The 15,065-nt window shown below is 49.1% G+C and overlaps 1 protein-coding gene across 4 annotated transcripts in view; it reads left to right on the top strand.

The window, feature by feature from the left end:
* ccdc187 (coiled-coil domain containing 187) overlaps nucleotides 1–15,065 on the top strand; it is a 58,193-nt gene that overhangs the window by 32,876 nt on the left and 10,252 nt on the right. For all 4 annotated transcript variants that reach the window (XM_073032027.1, XM_073032028.1, XM_073032029.1 and 1 more), the window contains exons 6-8: nucleotides 8,160–8,265; nucleotides 10,610–10,770; nucleotides 14,726–14,788. In XM_073032027.1, the coding sequence (XP_072888128.1) occupies nucleotides 8,160–8,265; nucleotides 10,610–10,770; nucleotides 14,726–14,788 (330 nt within the window). The remainder of the gene's footprint in view (nucleotides 1–8,159; nucleotides 8,266–10,609; nucleotides 10,771–14,725; nucleotides 14,789–15,065) is intronic.

The raw sequence follows: 15,065 nt of genomic DNA on the forward strand, positions 1-15,065 counted from the left end.
GGTTCAGGCATAAATAAATTGTACTTATATAACTATATATATATATATATATATATATATATATATATATATATAGTTATATATAGTTATATAGATATATATAGATATAGATATAGATATAGATATATATATATATATATATATATATATATCACAGCACGGAAACAGGCCATCTCGGCCCTCCTAGTCCATGCCGAACTCTTAATCTCACCTAGTCCCACCTACCCGCACTTAGCCCATAACCCTCCACTCCTTTCCTGTCCATATACCTATCCAATTTTACCTTAAATGACACAACTGAACTGGCCTCTACTACTTCTACAGGAAGCTCATTCCACACAGCTATCACTCTCTGAGTAAAGAAATACCCCCTCGTGTTTCCCTTAAACTTTTGCCCCCTAACTCTCAAATCATGTCCTCTCGTTTGAATCTCCCCTACTCTCAATGGAAACAGCCTATTCACGTCAACTCTATCTATCCCTCTCAAAATTTTAAATACCTCGATCAAATCCCCCCTCAACCTTCTACGCTCCAATGAATAGAGACCTAACTTGTTCAACCTTTCTCTGTAACTTAAGTGCTGAAACCCAGGTAACATCCTAGTAAATCGTCTCTGCACTCTCTCTAATTTATTGTTATCTCTCCTATAATTCGGTGACCAGAACTGTACACAATATTCCAAATTTGGCCGTACCAATGCCTTGTACAATTTTAACATTACATCCCAACTTCTGTACTCAATGCTCTGATTTATAAAGGCCAGCGTTCCAAAAGCCTTCTTCACCACCCTATCTACATGAGACTCCACCTTCAGGGAACTATGCACTGTTATTCCTAGCCTTCTGCATTCAGTTCAACTTTGCCTGGGTGTCACTGTCAGTCTCCTTAATGGGATCCCAACGTTATCTCCAGATGTCCAGTTCAACCTTGCCTGACTCAGCTTTCATTGGCTTTTCTCCACCACTCTAGACCCTCAGGGCTCAGCTGCCCCCTTCCTCACCCTTGTGGGTGCTGGGTGTCTGGGGTTTAACCCCTTCACTCTCCCACCCCTTGAGGGTGCCAGCATTCACTGGGCTTTTAATGCTTACAATCTCCTGCCTCTCGAGGTTTCTGTCTCTCCGTTTAACCCCGTCTCCTACCCCTCCAGGGTGTTGGCTCACTGGGGTTAACCCTCCGCTCTCTCACCTCTGGCGGGTGCTGGGTCTCTGGGATCTAGCCCCCGGCACTCTGCTGCTGGCCAGGTAGTCTTTGTAAGATTCCCGTTGTCCTGCTGCACGGTAAACAACTATTTTCACTGTGGACTGATTTGAATCTGGGAGCGTGAATGCCAAAGAAAATGTAGAAAGGCGTTTGGCCTGTCCCAGTGCTAAAGAACCCAATAAAACATGTTGATGTTTTAAGTGAATGTGATTTAAGATGTGTAATGGCTGGGTAGCAGAGTATTGAGTCAGTGCTGCTTAGAACCTGTGGGCCTTTTATTCTGAGCTGACGGAATGTTTCCAATTATAGAACAGCTGTAAAATATAGAACAGAGAGCTTGACTTGAAACAGGGCATGTGAACTTCCAAGCAGGCTGAGAATTGGAAATGGTTACTATGGAACAACAGCTTGAAGTGAGTTCACACCAGGGAAATGAGATCTACTCAGGCTGGCTGGGGATCCCTGGTTTCCAAGTGAACATCACCTTCTGTTACCCACCCCCGCACCACGATTGCAAGTTAACATCTCGTTGCCCACTGTTGTTGTCACAGAACCCAGCCGCTGAATCTCTCAACAATTTGCACTCTTTCCCCCCCCCCCCCCCCCCACAGCGCCAACCCACACAGGCTGCAGTCTTCTGATCAGCCTCGCCTTTTCCCAAACCTGCAGCCTCCCCAGACTCGGGATTCCTGGCACGCATACCCCCCTCCCCCCCCCCACCAGTCCCCATTTTCTTTGCTTCACTGTTAAGGGTTGCATCTTCTGGGACCTAAATTCTGACAGGCCTTTCTGCTTCTTGCTCGTTCCCTTTCTGCCATCCTATCTGTGTGAGGCTTGGTGTCAAACCAGTGAGGCATCTTGAGGTGTTTTACTACAGTACACTACCTGTTTTTGGGTTAAACCTTAAGACGCTGGTCACCTTGCTTCTTGCTGTCTCTGCCCCTTGTCCGTCAGACTGAGTGCGCTCCGATGTTCCCCTTTTTGGACCATTGCCATCTCTAACTTCTCACCTAACTCAGGACTCCCACCTCCCATTCGCTTGACCTCATTCCAATCACACTGCCCACTGCTCTGCTCCCATTCCTGGCTGCCAGTGGCTCCCTCTGGGGTGAAGGTGACCTTGACTTTATATTCGTCATTGATATCCCTCTCCCTGAATAGCCACCTACTCGTTCCTCTACTGTCCCACCTCTGTCCTTCCCTTCTTCATCAAGCCCGGGGATGATTGGGGATGTTGTCCTTGCCCCCTCCACCTCTACCCCCCCCCCCCCGTAACTCTCCTACCTGGCGACCATTCCCATCCCGGGAAGTTGAGCCAAACCTGGGCGAGGCAGTTCTTGACCTCGGGGTTGAACTTGAGCTTTCCCTCCACGTTTTAGCGCCAGCACTCGGACCTGTGGCATCGGCCATCTCTGCCCCATCTACTGTAGAAGTCGACGCCCACTCCTCCGTTCTCTGTGGTCTTGGTCTTCCAGCCAGCTTCCCAACGACCACTCGGCAGTGAGGTTCCCACCCCTCGAGCTCCTCGCCCCGGTCTCTGCGCTCTGGCATTTTGACGTGCTGGGGACTTGCAATAAACAAGGGCGTGCTTTGGAGTCCCTCCATGACTGCTTCCTCGTACGACATCTGAACTCTTGGCTATTTGAGCAGTTTGATTTGGACCTCCTGCCCCTCTCCGATTTTTGGCCATCCCACCAACATTTGGCTATTAAACTCTGGAATTCTCTTCCTAACCCCACTCTGCCTCTCCCCGAACACACTTGTTTGGGTTTCATTGTAGAGGGGTGTGACATATCTGGAGCTCTTTTCCACTTTAAAGATGATTCCCCTAAATTATGCTTTTAATTTCCACGCCAGTCGCAGACTGCCCCCTCCCCCCATGCTCCATCAGCCATTGAACCAGTGCCTACTTTCTGAAAGCGCCATCGAATTAATCCCACTCTGTTCCCGCCGCCCTGTAAATTTATCCCCCTTTTCAACTATTTACTCAGTTTCCTGTTGAATGTTGTTACTGAGTCATGTTTTTAAAACGCTCCCTATGTTCACTCTTTATTTTTGCAAATCGCTTTAATTTATTTGGATAATTTTTCCCACTGGTGGGCTTGGCTCGGAGCGCCCGGGTCTGTTTACCCGAGTGTGCAGAGCAGGGGACGGCGTTCCCGCGACCGCGCCGGCTGCGGCAGACGGACGGGCAGAATCCCCCTCCGCTCTGGGCGAGCTCCGGGAGCCGAGAAACCCCCGCCGACTTTCTGGGCAATCGGGGGTTCACGGGAGGTGCTAATCTGCCCTGGTAAACATTGCGCTTGGGTGGTTGTGGCAGCCTTCACCAGCTCTTGGATAAATGTGCTGATCCTGCAAGGACAGTTTATGAGTCAGAAACAGGTGGAGGGGGTGACAAAGCCCCGAAGCCGGATCCCAGCTAGGGGACGAGGGGGTAGGAATCAGGATTGTGTAGTGTACGTGTTGATTTGACCGTAGCATCTGCAGTGTACTTTGTGTTTAGGGTTGCGCAGTTGCTGCGTTGCGCTCCCCCGTGTGGGAGAAGATTGAACTGCAGCGCTCTGTAACCCCCGGGACACTTGGTTCTCCTAATGCTAAATTACGAACACTCCAGGTCGGCGTTGTACTCGTGAGCTTCCTTGAAGGAACTCAGTGCTGAACGTGGTTCAGTGAAGACCTGTTTCTGTCCCGTGCCCTCCAGAGACACAAGTACATTCTGGGCATCCTGCCATCACAATTCGGGAGTACTACAATAAAAAAAATGCCTTTTGATTGAGACATTAAAACCCAGCTCCATCTGCCCTCTTGAGGAAAAGGAAAATGTTATCATAAGACATAAAGTAGAATTAGCCCATTCGGGTCATCGAGTCTGCTCTGCTGATCGTATCTCTCTCAAACCCATTCTCCTGCCTTCTTTGAAACCCTTACTAATTAACAAGAATGTACTTTAAATATACCCGATAACTTGTCCTCCACAGCTGCCTGTAACAAAGAATTTCACAGATTCACCCTGTAAATAAAGAAATTCCACTTCATCCCTGTTCTAAAGGGGCGTGCATGTGTTCTGAGGCTGTGCCATCTGGTCCTAGACTCGCCCACTATTATAAACATCCTCTCCAAGTCCACTTTGTTTAGTCTTTTTCAATATTAGCACAACTGGAAGAAGAGCTTGTGTATGCTCCCTGGGTCACTGTTTCTATCTGAACCAGTATAGCCAAAGGACCAATTATCTGTTGATGGGAGAGTGAAGTGAATTGTAGAATCACAGGGCATTCGTGATACAGAAGGAGGCTATTCTGCCCATCCTAGTATGCTGATTGCCAGACCCAACTTGAGGCAGTGGGATTACAGGACCCCGCAGGTCACAGTTGCTCACATACATTTCCTGAAGTCTCCACCACTCTGAGGTGATGAGTTCCAGATCCCCCATCTTACTCTAGGTCAGGAGTGGCAAACCCTCTTGAGAGCCTTTGCCTAAACTGGCGATAATATTCTAGACAATTCTCTCGTGTACCGTGCTAATTTTAAGCAGAGATTATCATTGTTATTGATCTCCTTTCATTGATCTGTTCTCTCTACACCCATGACTGTGTGGCTAGGCATAGCTGAAATGCCATCTATAAATTTGCTGATGATACAGCCATCGTTGGCAGAATCTCAGGTGGTGACAAGGGGGCGTACAGGGGTGAGATATACCAGCTAGTTGTGTGGTGTTGCAGCAACAACCTGGCACTCAGCATCGGTAAGACCAAAGAACTGGTTGTGGACTTCAGAAAGGGTGGGGAACGCACACCAGTTCTCACAGAGGGATCAGAAGTGGAGAGAGTGAGACATTTCAAGTTCCTGGGTGTCAATATCTCTGAGGACCCAAGCTGGCCCCAACGTATCGATGCAGCTATAACGAAGGCAAGGCAAGAGCTATATTTCATTAGGAGTTTGAGGAGATTCGGTATGTACCTTGGAGGGCATTCTAACTGGCTACGTCGCCGTCTGGTATGGGAGGTGGTGGCGGGGGGGTCTACTACACAGGATCAAAGTAAGCTGCAGAGAGTTATAAAATTAGTCAGCTTTTTCATGGGCACTAGCCTCTGTAGAATCCAGGAACGATACCTCAGAAAGGTGAGATCCATCATTAAGGTCCTCCACCACCCAGGTCATGCCCTCTTCTCATTGCTACCATCAGGGGAGAGTACAGTAGCCTGAGGACACACATTCAATGATTCAGGAACAGCTTCTTCCCCTCTGCCATCTGATTTCTGAATGGACATTGAACCTGTGAACACTAGCTCACTTTTTTTTAAATTTCCTTTTTTTTGGCGCTATTTATTCAACTATTTAATGTGTATACTACTGTAATTCCCAGTTTTCTTTTTTTTCTCTGTTATTCTGTGTCGCAATGTACTGCTGCTGCATAGTTAGCAAATTTCATGACATATGCTGGTGCTGTTAAACCTGATTCTGATTGAATGTAATGTGTTTAATTACATAACGGTGCAATTATGGAATTTTCTGTGAAAACACCTCATTGCTCTTGGGTTGTATAAAATCACTTGCTGTAAATTTAATTATTATGTATCCTTTTATTATGGGGGGGGGGTTAAAGAGTCAAAGGGGAGGCACTGTATGCACCCAAGCTGGTGGTTTATTTTCACACTCTCCTACCTCCCCGTTTTTTCTTCAAAGGACCCTTCCTATTCACTTCATCTGATTCACCTCCTCCCTCTCCCCCACCAATCATTTTGTGCATCTTGGGCCCCCCACCCCCGCCCCCCAGCTTGTATGTTCCAAAGGAAATAATGCAAGCCAATCCAGTTTTCCATTCCTGACAACATCCTCCTAAATTGCCTCTCCTGGGATCCCGTGGACACAGGGAGGGTGAGAGTCTGTGGTTGTCTTGTGGCGGTGGTGGCATCCGTCGGTCTCGAGAGACCATGGATCTGCGCCTGGAGTTTCCAGGGTGCAGGCCTGGGCAGGGTTGTATGGGAGACCGGCAGTTGCCCAAGCTGCAGGCCTTCCCCTCTCCACGCCACCGATGTTGTCCAAGGGAAGGGCACTAGGACCCAAGCAGCTTGGCTGCCGGTGATGTCGCAGAGCAATGTGCTGTTCAGTGCCTTGCTTGAGGACACAAACACGCAGCCTCAGCTGAGGCTCGAACCAGTGACCTTCAGGTTACTAGTCTGATGCCTTGCCCACTAGGGCACGCGCCAACTGTCTTGTGGACAGTTAGTAAAGTCGTAATTGTTGCTGCAGATCAGACACGGAGGCAGTCAACCCCCACACTAGTGTCTGCCTCAGAGATCTGTGCCATCTATCACTGTTCTAGTCTGTGTGGGCTTTGGTTTTACTTTGGAGCACTCCTCTGTTTCCTGCAAAACAAACTGATCCATATCTCCACAGCTTTCTCAGATTTTTCTGTCCCTTTCTGTTCAAATTCAATGCCTCCACTAATAAATGATAACGTCCCATTCATTTCTTTAACCGCCTCTCGACCTGCCCACACCTACGAGCACCTGTGGACATTTGCTCTAATGTTGCTCCATTCTGCACACTGCTTCACGTACCTTTTTGCACCTCTCTCTACGTGAGTTTACACCCTCTCCCCTTCCTTGATTAAACTTCAAGTGCTAGTTTTCTGCTCAGTTGACCTGATCATTTATATTTTCACTTCTCTGCCTGGCACCTGGCTGCAGAGAGCTCAGAGAACAATAAGATGGAGGGATTTCACAGCACTGGGGAAGGCTGAGGAGTGTATCTCATTTCTGAATTTCCCCTGTTAACCTCAGATCCCGTGGGCCCCACGAGGACAAGGGTCTCAGTATTTTTATGGCCAGTTAGTAATCCAGTGAGTAATTACTGATACTCATGTGGTGGTGGTGATGATCAGAAGTGGAGGCTGTCCATCCCCACATTATTGTAAAGCCTCTTTCACTGAGATCAGTGTGATTTATCACTGGTCCAGTCTCCTAGTTTTGGTTTTGCTTTGGACAGAGCAGTACTGTGACAAAACATTGCTTCCTGGTAAACAAACTGATCACTGTTTCACTTCACGTCAAAGTTTGCTAAAATCCCCCACCAACTCGGCTTTATATAATCATCTGTGTCTGACTGCCTTCACCATCTTGAATGTTTCATTCTTTCCCAGTTCTATCTGCCGAGCTGTAAGCTGCCCTGTGCCGATCGGAGTGCCCGTCCTGACAATCCTGTAGTTAGTCCTCAAACTTGCCTTGTAATATTAAAAAATATGGAGATTTCATAAATCTAAAATGAAAACTTGGACTTCTCTCTCTGCTTAAAATGTTGTCAAAACTGCTGACCCTCACTGGGGTTCAGACCCCTCCCCTGAAGGTGCTGACTCTCACTGGGGTTCAGTCCCCTCCCCTGAAGGTGCTGACCCTCACTGGGTTCAGACCCCTCCCCTGAAGGTGCTGACTCCCACTGGGTTCAGTCCCCTCCCCTGAAGGTGCTGACTCTCCCTGGGGTTCAGTCCCCTCCCCTGAAGGTGCTGACTGTCACTGGGTTCAGACCCCTCCCCTGAAGGTGCTGACCCTCACTGGGGTTCAGACCCCTCCCCTGAAGGTGCTGACCCTCACTGGGTTCAGACCCCTCCCCTGAAGATGCTGACTCTCCCTGGGTTCAGACCCCTCCCCTGAAGGTGCTGATTCTCACTGGGTTCAGACCCCTCCCCTGAAGGTGCTGAAGCTCACCAGCCATGAGCTGTCTGTTCTTCCCTGTCAAGCTGAACAGCTTACTATCCCCCTTGTTACTGAACATCAAGCTGAACTGGGCTCCTTGTCGATTTTTGCCCCCTCCCTGCCTGCCCTGACGCACGTGTGGCTTTTTGCTTTTGTGTAATGACTGCCGCATGCATGGGATTTTCATGCTTGAGTCTATAAACTCGAAGGGGCCAAGTGTCCCTGAGCAGAGCTGTAACTAATCTGTCCCATGGGTTTGTGTTTTAGGAGGTGGCCAGGAGGCTACAGGAGGAGGAAGAGCTGAGGAACCAGAGGAGACTCGCACTGGAGGCTGAGGTGTATGGAACCAGACAGGAGGCATACCGACAGAGGGGTAAACCAGGGCCACATCCTTGTATTTTGATAGCGCCTTACACCAAGTCCAGCCTCAGAGGACATCACCGTCAATGAATTACTCTGTGATAATGAGGGAGATGTGGCAGCCAGTTTGTGCGCAGCAAGTTCCCACAAGCAGTAATCTAGCAAGGTTTCCTCGCTAATGTGAGAGTAATGGAGACAGAAACATACTGAGCCTGCTCCGCTATTAGTAAGAGCATGACTGATTTTTACCTTGGCACCATTTCCCTGCATGAGCGCCACCATGTCATTGATATCTATTCTCCTCCCCATCTCTGCCTTGAATACATGCATCATCTGAGCTTCCACAGCTCAGTGACTCCCCGCCCTCTGGGTGAGGAGATCTCTTCCTGAGTACCCCAGGGCATTATCTTTCAGTCTTCATTACAAGCAGCACCACTGACAATGCTGGGCTCCCCCGGCACAGCACAGGATCCCTGATGATCCTAGAATCCCGGTCAGGACACAGCCCACTGAACCACGACTGCCTCCTGCGGCTGGGATGGAGTGAGACGCTGGCTTGTCCCTGATCGATGTCACTACGCGGAGCAAACCCTCTCTCCGAGAACCATTTCTGCAGACCCACCATCAGATCCCTTCCTTTTACCCTCGCGTCCCTGTTGAAAGCTTTATCAATAGTCACGGGGGACATCAGGTGCAGGGGGAATGAAAGGAAGACTAACTCTATTCCTGACATGTACGTTGGAACATTCAGTGGAATGCATCGCCTGCGTCCGTGACCAGCACAGTCTGATGTCACGCTGGGGCAGGGCAGCCGCACGTCCGACGCCCATGACTTACTAACCCTTCTTTGGAATGTGGAAGGAAGCAGGACCACACAGAGGAAACGTACAAAGATATACCCTGATGACTGATGCTGTTACACAACCTGCTTTGCTACTTGTGCAGCCTGGGAGTGACAGAAATGGTTTCCGGCTGGGCTGCTCCACTCCAGAAGTTCCGCTGGTCACCTCCTGCCAGGAGTCCGGCTTGTGCAGGCACTGATACAAGAGTGTTGTTAGTGTTTAATCAGTTTCCAAATTTCCACTTCGAGGATTCATTCCCAAATGAAATAATTCAGCCTCTCTTTATCTTGATAATGAGAAGTTACTCACCAGCAGAACGGGCTTTTATCTACTGATCTGTGTCCGAGCTTTAAGCACTTTTTGAGGCCCACAGCCTGATCTCTCAGGGGAAGGGCGCTCTCTGTTTCCAGCTGATGGACGTGGGTTTAACGGAAGGGGGCAGGGACACACACCTTCGACTGGAGTCCGTGTAAGGAGAGCAGCTGAAGTCACTTGGCCAAAGACCCCATGTTCACACTTTGCCCTCTGGGGGGGAACGTTGTGCCAGGAGGTGATGAGGTAGACCAGTGGCGTCAGACGTGACAAGGGGAACTCAGAGCGATTTAACGCCTGGCATTCGCTGGTGGTTTAATTGGCCGTCGTAAGGAGGGGTTACCTGTGGGTCTGTGCCACAGAACAGCCCGGGGGTGTCTGCTGTTTCCGAACTGGCCTCTGACAAGTTGCCCTCCTTCAAACCCCGCACCATGTGGATCATGTGAACAGAGTGGGGGTGGGCTGCAAGTGATCGCTGGTGTTGTGGGTGTGGGGGGGGGGGGGGGCGGTCAGGTCTTGTTGTCCAGAATCTGTATCTCAAATGGTAGTGAAGTGGGTCATGAATCAGGATGGAGTGAGGGTGGTGTCGGGGTGCTGGATCGGATGAATGGTGGGTGTGAGGGTCAGTTAGGACATGGCTGGGGAGAGATTTGGGAGATAAAGACTTCTTTGGGTCAGGGCTCCAGACTGGACTTGGCACACTTCAAACCTCCCCACTCTGGAGTGAGCACTATAGGCTGGGCTTTGAGGACCCTGACCTCTGGCCCTCTGTTGGAAGTACAGAACCTGATTTTGGCCGACTACCGTATTCAGAATGGAGTCCATGCAAAGCCATGCACACGTCGTGATTCGTGCCAGCAAGTGAGCAGTGGAATTTCCCGAGTGGCACAACCCAGCCCAGAAACCATTTCTGTTATTTCCTGGTCTGACAGAAAACCCCAGGACTGCACAACCAAGCCACCAGTCACCCCTTCAGCACCTGATGTCCTCAGTGACTCTTCCACCACTTCCCACCCAGATAATGTCCACAGGGAGATTTTGCCTGTGATACCCCCACAGTGGAACAGCCAAATTCCATTTGTGCGTGAGGAGCAGCGGGTTCTGTTGGTGATCCATAATCCTTTGCCCTGCCGTGCCAACACAAATCGCACGACTGGGAGGGAATTGGTCATTGCTTCATTTGTTGCCTCTCGCCTTAACCAGGGAAGAAGCCGTGGCGTGGACAGGAGGGGCACTCCCTGGATCGGAAGGTTGCAGAGCTGAACATCGGAGTTGAGTATGGCGCTGACGAGGAGCAGCTGCAGAGGGACGAGGCACTGGCCCGTCTCCTACAGGAGGAGGAGGAAGTGAGGATGATGCAGCTGGTATGTGGGATTGATTGGAGTGCTGGGGGGGGGGGGGTGGATCCATCATTCGTGAGGGGCTAGGCTGCTCTATCACATAGTCTCTCGGATTCAAATTCACATTCTGTATCTTTCACACGTAGCCAACGACAAACAGCAAAATGCATCTTTTGCTTAACAACCAACACCATCTAAAGGTGTACTGGGGGCAGCCGGCAAGTGCTGGCATAGCACGTCCACAGTGTTCAGCAGAAGAAATGCAAGCGGCAACAGCAACACAGCAGTGAGCAAGCCCCTTTTCCCCTCAGTACATTCACACGCACATAGAACAGGCATGCACCTTTAACCCCAGGACCACCTCCGTCCTTCAGTCCTTGGTCCTGGTCTCTGAGCGTCAGGTCTCCCAACTTCCAGTCCTTATCAAGCAAATAGCCTTTTTGTTGTCGTGAAGGCCACGTAATGTTTCCTGAGGGTTCCCTGTAACCCTCCTCCAGCCCTGCTAGCATCAGACTCGGTTCAGTGGGTAGTCGGGGCACTAGGTAAAACTCGGAGTAACGCAGTTATTCAGCATGTGATAGATAGGACGAAGTATACCCACGTGCACCGGCCAGCCTGACAATCCTGCTGAGTCTAGTTGCAAATGGTGGGCAATCAAACAGCAGGAGAAGGTTCTAAGGACTCCCCATCCTCTGTTACCGGGCCCCACCATCGCTGAGTAGTACCAAAACGTAGAAGCACTTGTCAACAAAGTGAGCAATCTTTGCTTCCTCCTGGGCTCTTCACCACACCACTGAACCAACCTGACTTTAAATGATTCAGCTAACTCCACGAGAGACTGCTGGTTCCTGTGAACCAGTCAATATCTCATCTATATGGAAGTCTTCTACTCTGCAGCTCCATACCTGTAGCCAAGCTTTTCCCAGTAACATTACAATACCAGCATTTTCTTAACACTGGGGAAAGTTAATCTGTGTACCCCATATCAAAGGCAGGACAACCTAATCATTCCCCTCTCAATCCATGGCACGGTAAGGGAAGTGGTTGTCGGCAATGCTGCCGGTCCACCGATGCTCAGTTTGGGCTTTGCCAGATGCCTTGGCTTCCCTCCCCCCACCCTGCCCCCACACCCACAAACTTAATCAAAGTCTTGGTCTGAACATGGGCCAGGGGTCTGAATTCCAGGTGCGTGCAGAGACCGACTTCATCAAGAAGTCGCTCTCATCCAGGCAGCACTTAACTAATTATGTGTAGTTTTTGTACTGTTTCATGTAGCACCATGGTCCTGAAAAATGTCGTCTCGTTTTTACTGCGTACTGTACCAGCAGTTATCGTCGAAATGACAATAAAAAGTGACTCGACTTGATGTCGTCAAGGAGCTCTGCTGAATTCGATGTCAGTGGATACCAAAAGCTCTACTTTCACCCAAGTGAAGACAGAACTCCTCGGGCAAATGAGGAAATCATGGATCCAGTTACACGAGGAGGCATGGAGGCGTGGGTCTTGAAGTTTATTGATTAGTTTTGAGGGGATGAGAGTATTGAATGCTGAGCTACGGTCAGTGAAAAGCATTCTGAAGTATTTATCTTCACTGTACAAATATTCCACAAGGATCCAATGAAACGGACTGTAGGCAAATTGGAACAGATCCAAGTCGCTTCTCAGGCAGGAGTTCGTATATTTCCTCATCAGCTTCATCACAGTGGATGGAAGTGCTACTGGATGATAATCACGGAGGCAGGTTACCACATTCTTGTTAGACACCACATTATTTGAAGCCTGCTGGAAGCAGGTGGGTATCTCAGACTGTCAAAGCAAGAGGTTGAAGATCTCAGTGAATACTCCAGCCAGATGACCAGCACAGGTCTTTAGTACTTGGCCAGGTTCCCTGTCTGGGCCGGGTGCCCTCCGTGGGTTCGCCCTCCTGAAGGATGCTCTCATGTTGGCCTCAGAGACTGAAATCACAGGGTCCTCGGGGGCTAGGGAGTTCGTAAAGGTGCCTCCATGTTTTGATTGTGAAAGTGAGCATAGAACCATTGAGCTCACCGGGGATCGAAGCCTTGTTGTCGCTTAGTTTCACTTTGTAGGAGGTGACGGCACTCAAGCCCTGCCACAGCTGTTGGACATTCTTCAGTGACTCAAGTTTGGTCTGGAATTGCCACTTCACACGTGCGATGGCTTTCCAGAAATAGTATCTGAAACTCTGGCATTTAATTTAGTCACCAGACCTAAATGCCACTGATCTGCACTTTGCAGATCTCAAGGTTCATCCAAGTCTTCTGGTTGGGGAGGACTCTGACTGATTTTGTGGGGACACACTTGCCTACAACTGTTTTAATAAAATCTGTGATGATGGTGGTGTATTTGTTCAGATCTTCTGATGAGTTCTTAAACACAATCCAGTTCATTGACTTGTAGCAACTTCATAGCCACCCCTCTGTCTCAGGTGACACCTCTTTGTTACTCGTCTCTGGGCCGTGCTCTTTAGCCTCGGCCTGTATGTAGGTAGGGGGAGGACAGCTGAGTGATCAGATCTCCTGAAATGTGGTTTGGACATTCCTAATAATCGTGTAACATTGGTCAAGTATGCTGGGACCTTTGCTGCAGGTGACATGATGATAGCAGGGCAGAGTTTTCCTCAAACAAGCCTGACTGAAGCCCCCAACAATCATTTGGAAGGCATCAGGGTAGGCTGTTTCGTGCTTGCTAATCACAGCAATCAAACTTCAAGTGCTTGTTTAGTGTCTGCTTTTGACGGTATGTCCACTGCGGTCAGGATCATGGGAGAGAACTGTCTTGATAAGTAGAATGGTCGTCACTTAATCATCAGATATTCCAGGTTGGGGAAACGACGCTGGGTCTGAGCATGACAAAGAGTTTATTATGAAACCCAGAACCACATCCTCTGCCTTCTCCAAATCAGCAGCCAAGTCCATCCAGTGTATTGAGATGCCCTCAGGTCTTGCTAACAAGTCAGAGCATCTGGAGTGGGCCACCTTTCCGTGAAACACAGAACACGTCAATGGCTCATTTCCTTCCGAAACAGCAATCTTGCCCTTAGGTCCTCAGTCTCGTTCTCCAAGATGCTGGGTAGAGGGAGTTTTATTCCTCGACATTTCAGCCTGGCTTGGAGTTCCCCTTCTGCCCGTGGCAATGTGTCTGCATTCACTTAAAGGTGCTATAACTGCATTTCTGAGATTTAAGTCCAACCTTTATAAGATTGTGAAATTGCTAGTTCATTAAGAGAGTTCAAAAGTATGTTGCTTAAAGGGAAGTTGCAGGCTGCAGATTGCAGTGAGTGATTCAGAAAAAGTTTTTAAAGATTTGTAAGTAGCCTGGTAAATAATTCACCAGTACCATCTTGACTCTGCCCACAGAATCCGATCACTCACCCTTGACATTGGCTTTACCACCAATTATCCTCTCTCTCAACATCTTGTAGGTCACCATTGACCAGAAACTCAACTGGGCCAGCCTCATAAGTACAATGGCCACAACAGCAGGTCAGATGTTGGATGAAGGACACATCTTCTGAGCTGTCAAATTGTGGAGAAGTCTGATGTTATAATTACAGCAGCCAGAACAAAGCAGCCTGCATGGTTTCCATCACACTTGCACATTAAACAATCAGTCCCCTGCCTCCAGTCGGTCCATGAGACCCTGTCTCGGGGTCCATGGATCCCTCAGTTAATAGTAAAGCTCCACAGCATTAAAAAAAAAAAAAGAGTTGGGAATCGCTGCTTTTATAAGGAGGACAGATGGGGTCTGACCTGTATTAAGGTTTTACTGTAGATCTACGTGAGGTAGAGAAGGAAACGAGGCAGTGCTTTTTGTCAGATTGACACTCAGGACTTGAGATGGTCTATCACTGGAAGAGGGAGAGGTTTGGGTGCATTATCACACGTCCTTCGTTTTCACTGCCAGTAGTTTGTCTCACTAATAAATTCAAGCTTAAATTTTTTTTAAAAATGTCTTGCAGAAATCAAGGACCCAAAAGAATCAAGAGGAGGACTTTCGCACTGCGCAAGTTGCACAGGATGAGGTAAGTCTCTCCGGGTGGGAGATATGGTTTCTCAGGACTTCCTGCACGGGGTTGGGTAGGTCGGTATAACCCAAGAGCTTGGTCAGGATGAGAAGGACTAATGTCGGGTATTAGTGAGCTGGAGTCTCATTGCCTGATGTAATCGGTGTGATGTGGCCAGGAGGGGGCAAACTCTCAGACAGCGAACCTGCCCCAGATGTTGTCCCTCAATTGTCTTAGAGTCAACAGGCCCTTTGGCCCAACTGGTCCCTGCCAGCCAAGACACCCACTTAAGCCC

This window comes from Hemitrygon akajei, chromosome 29 (assembly GCF_048418815.1).
Source record: "Hemitrygon akajei chromosome 29, sHemAka1.3, whole genome shotgun sequence".
In the NCBI taxonomy this organism is placed as follows: domain Eukaryota; kingdom Metazoa; phylum Chordata; class Chondrichthyes; order Myliobatiformes; family Dasyatidae; genus Hemitrygon; species Hemitrygon akajei.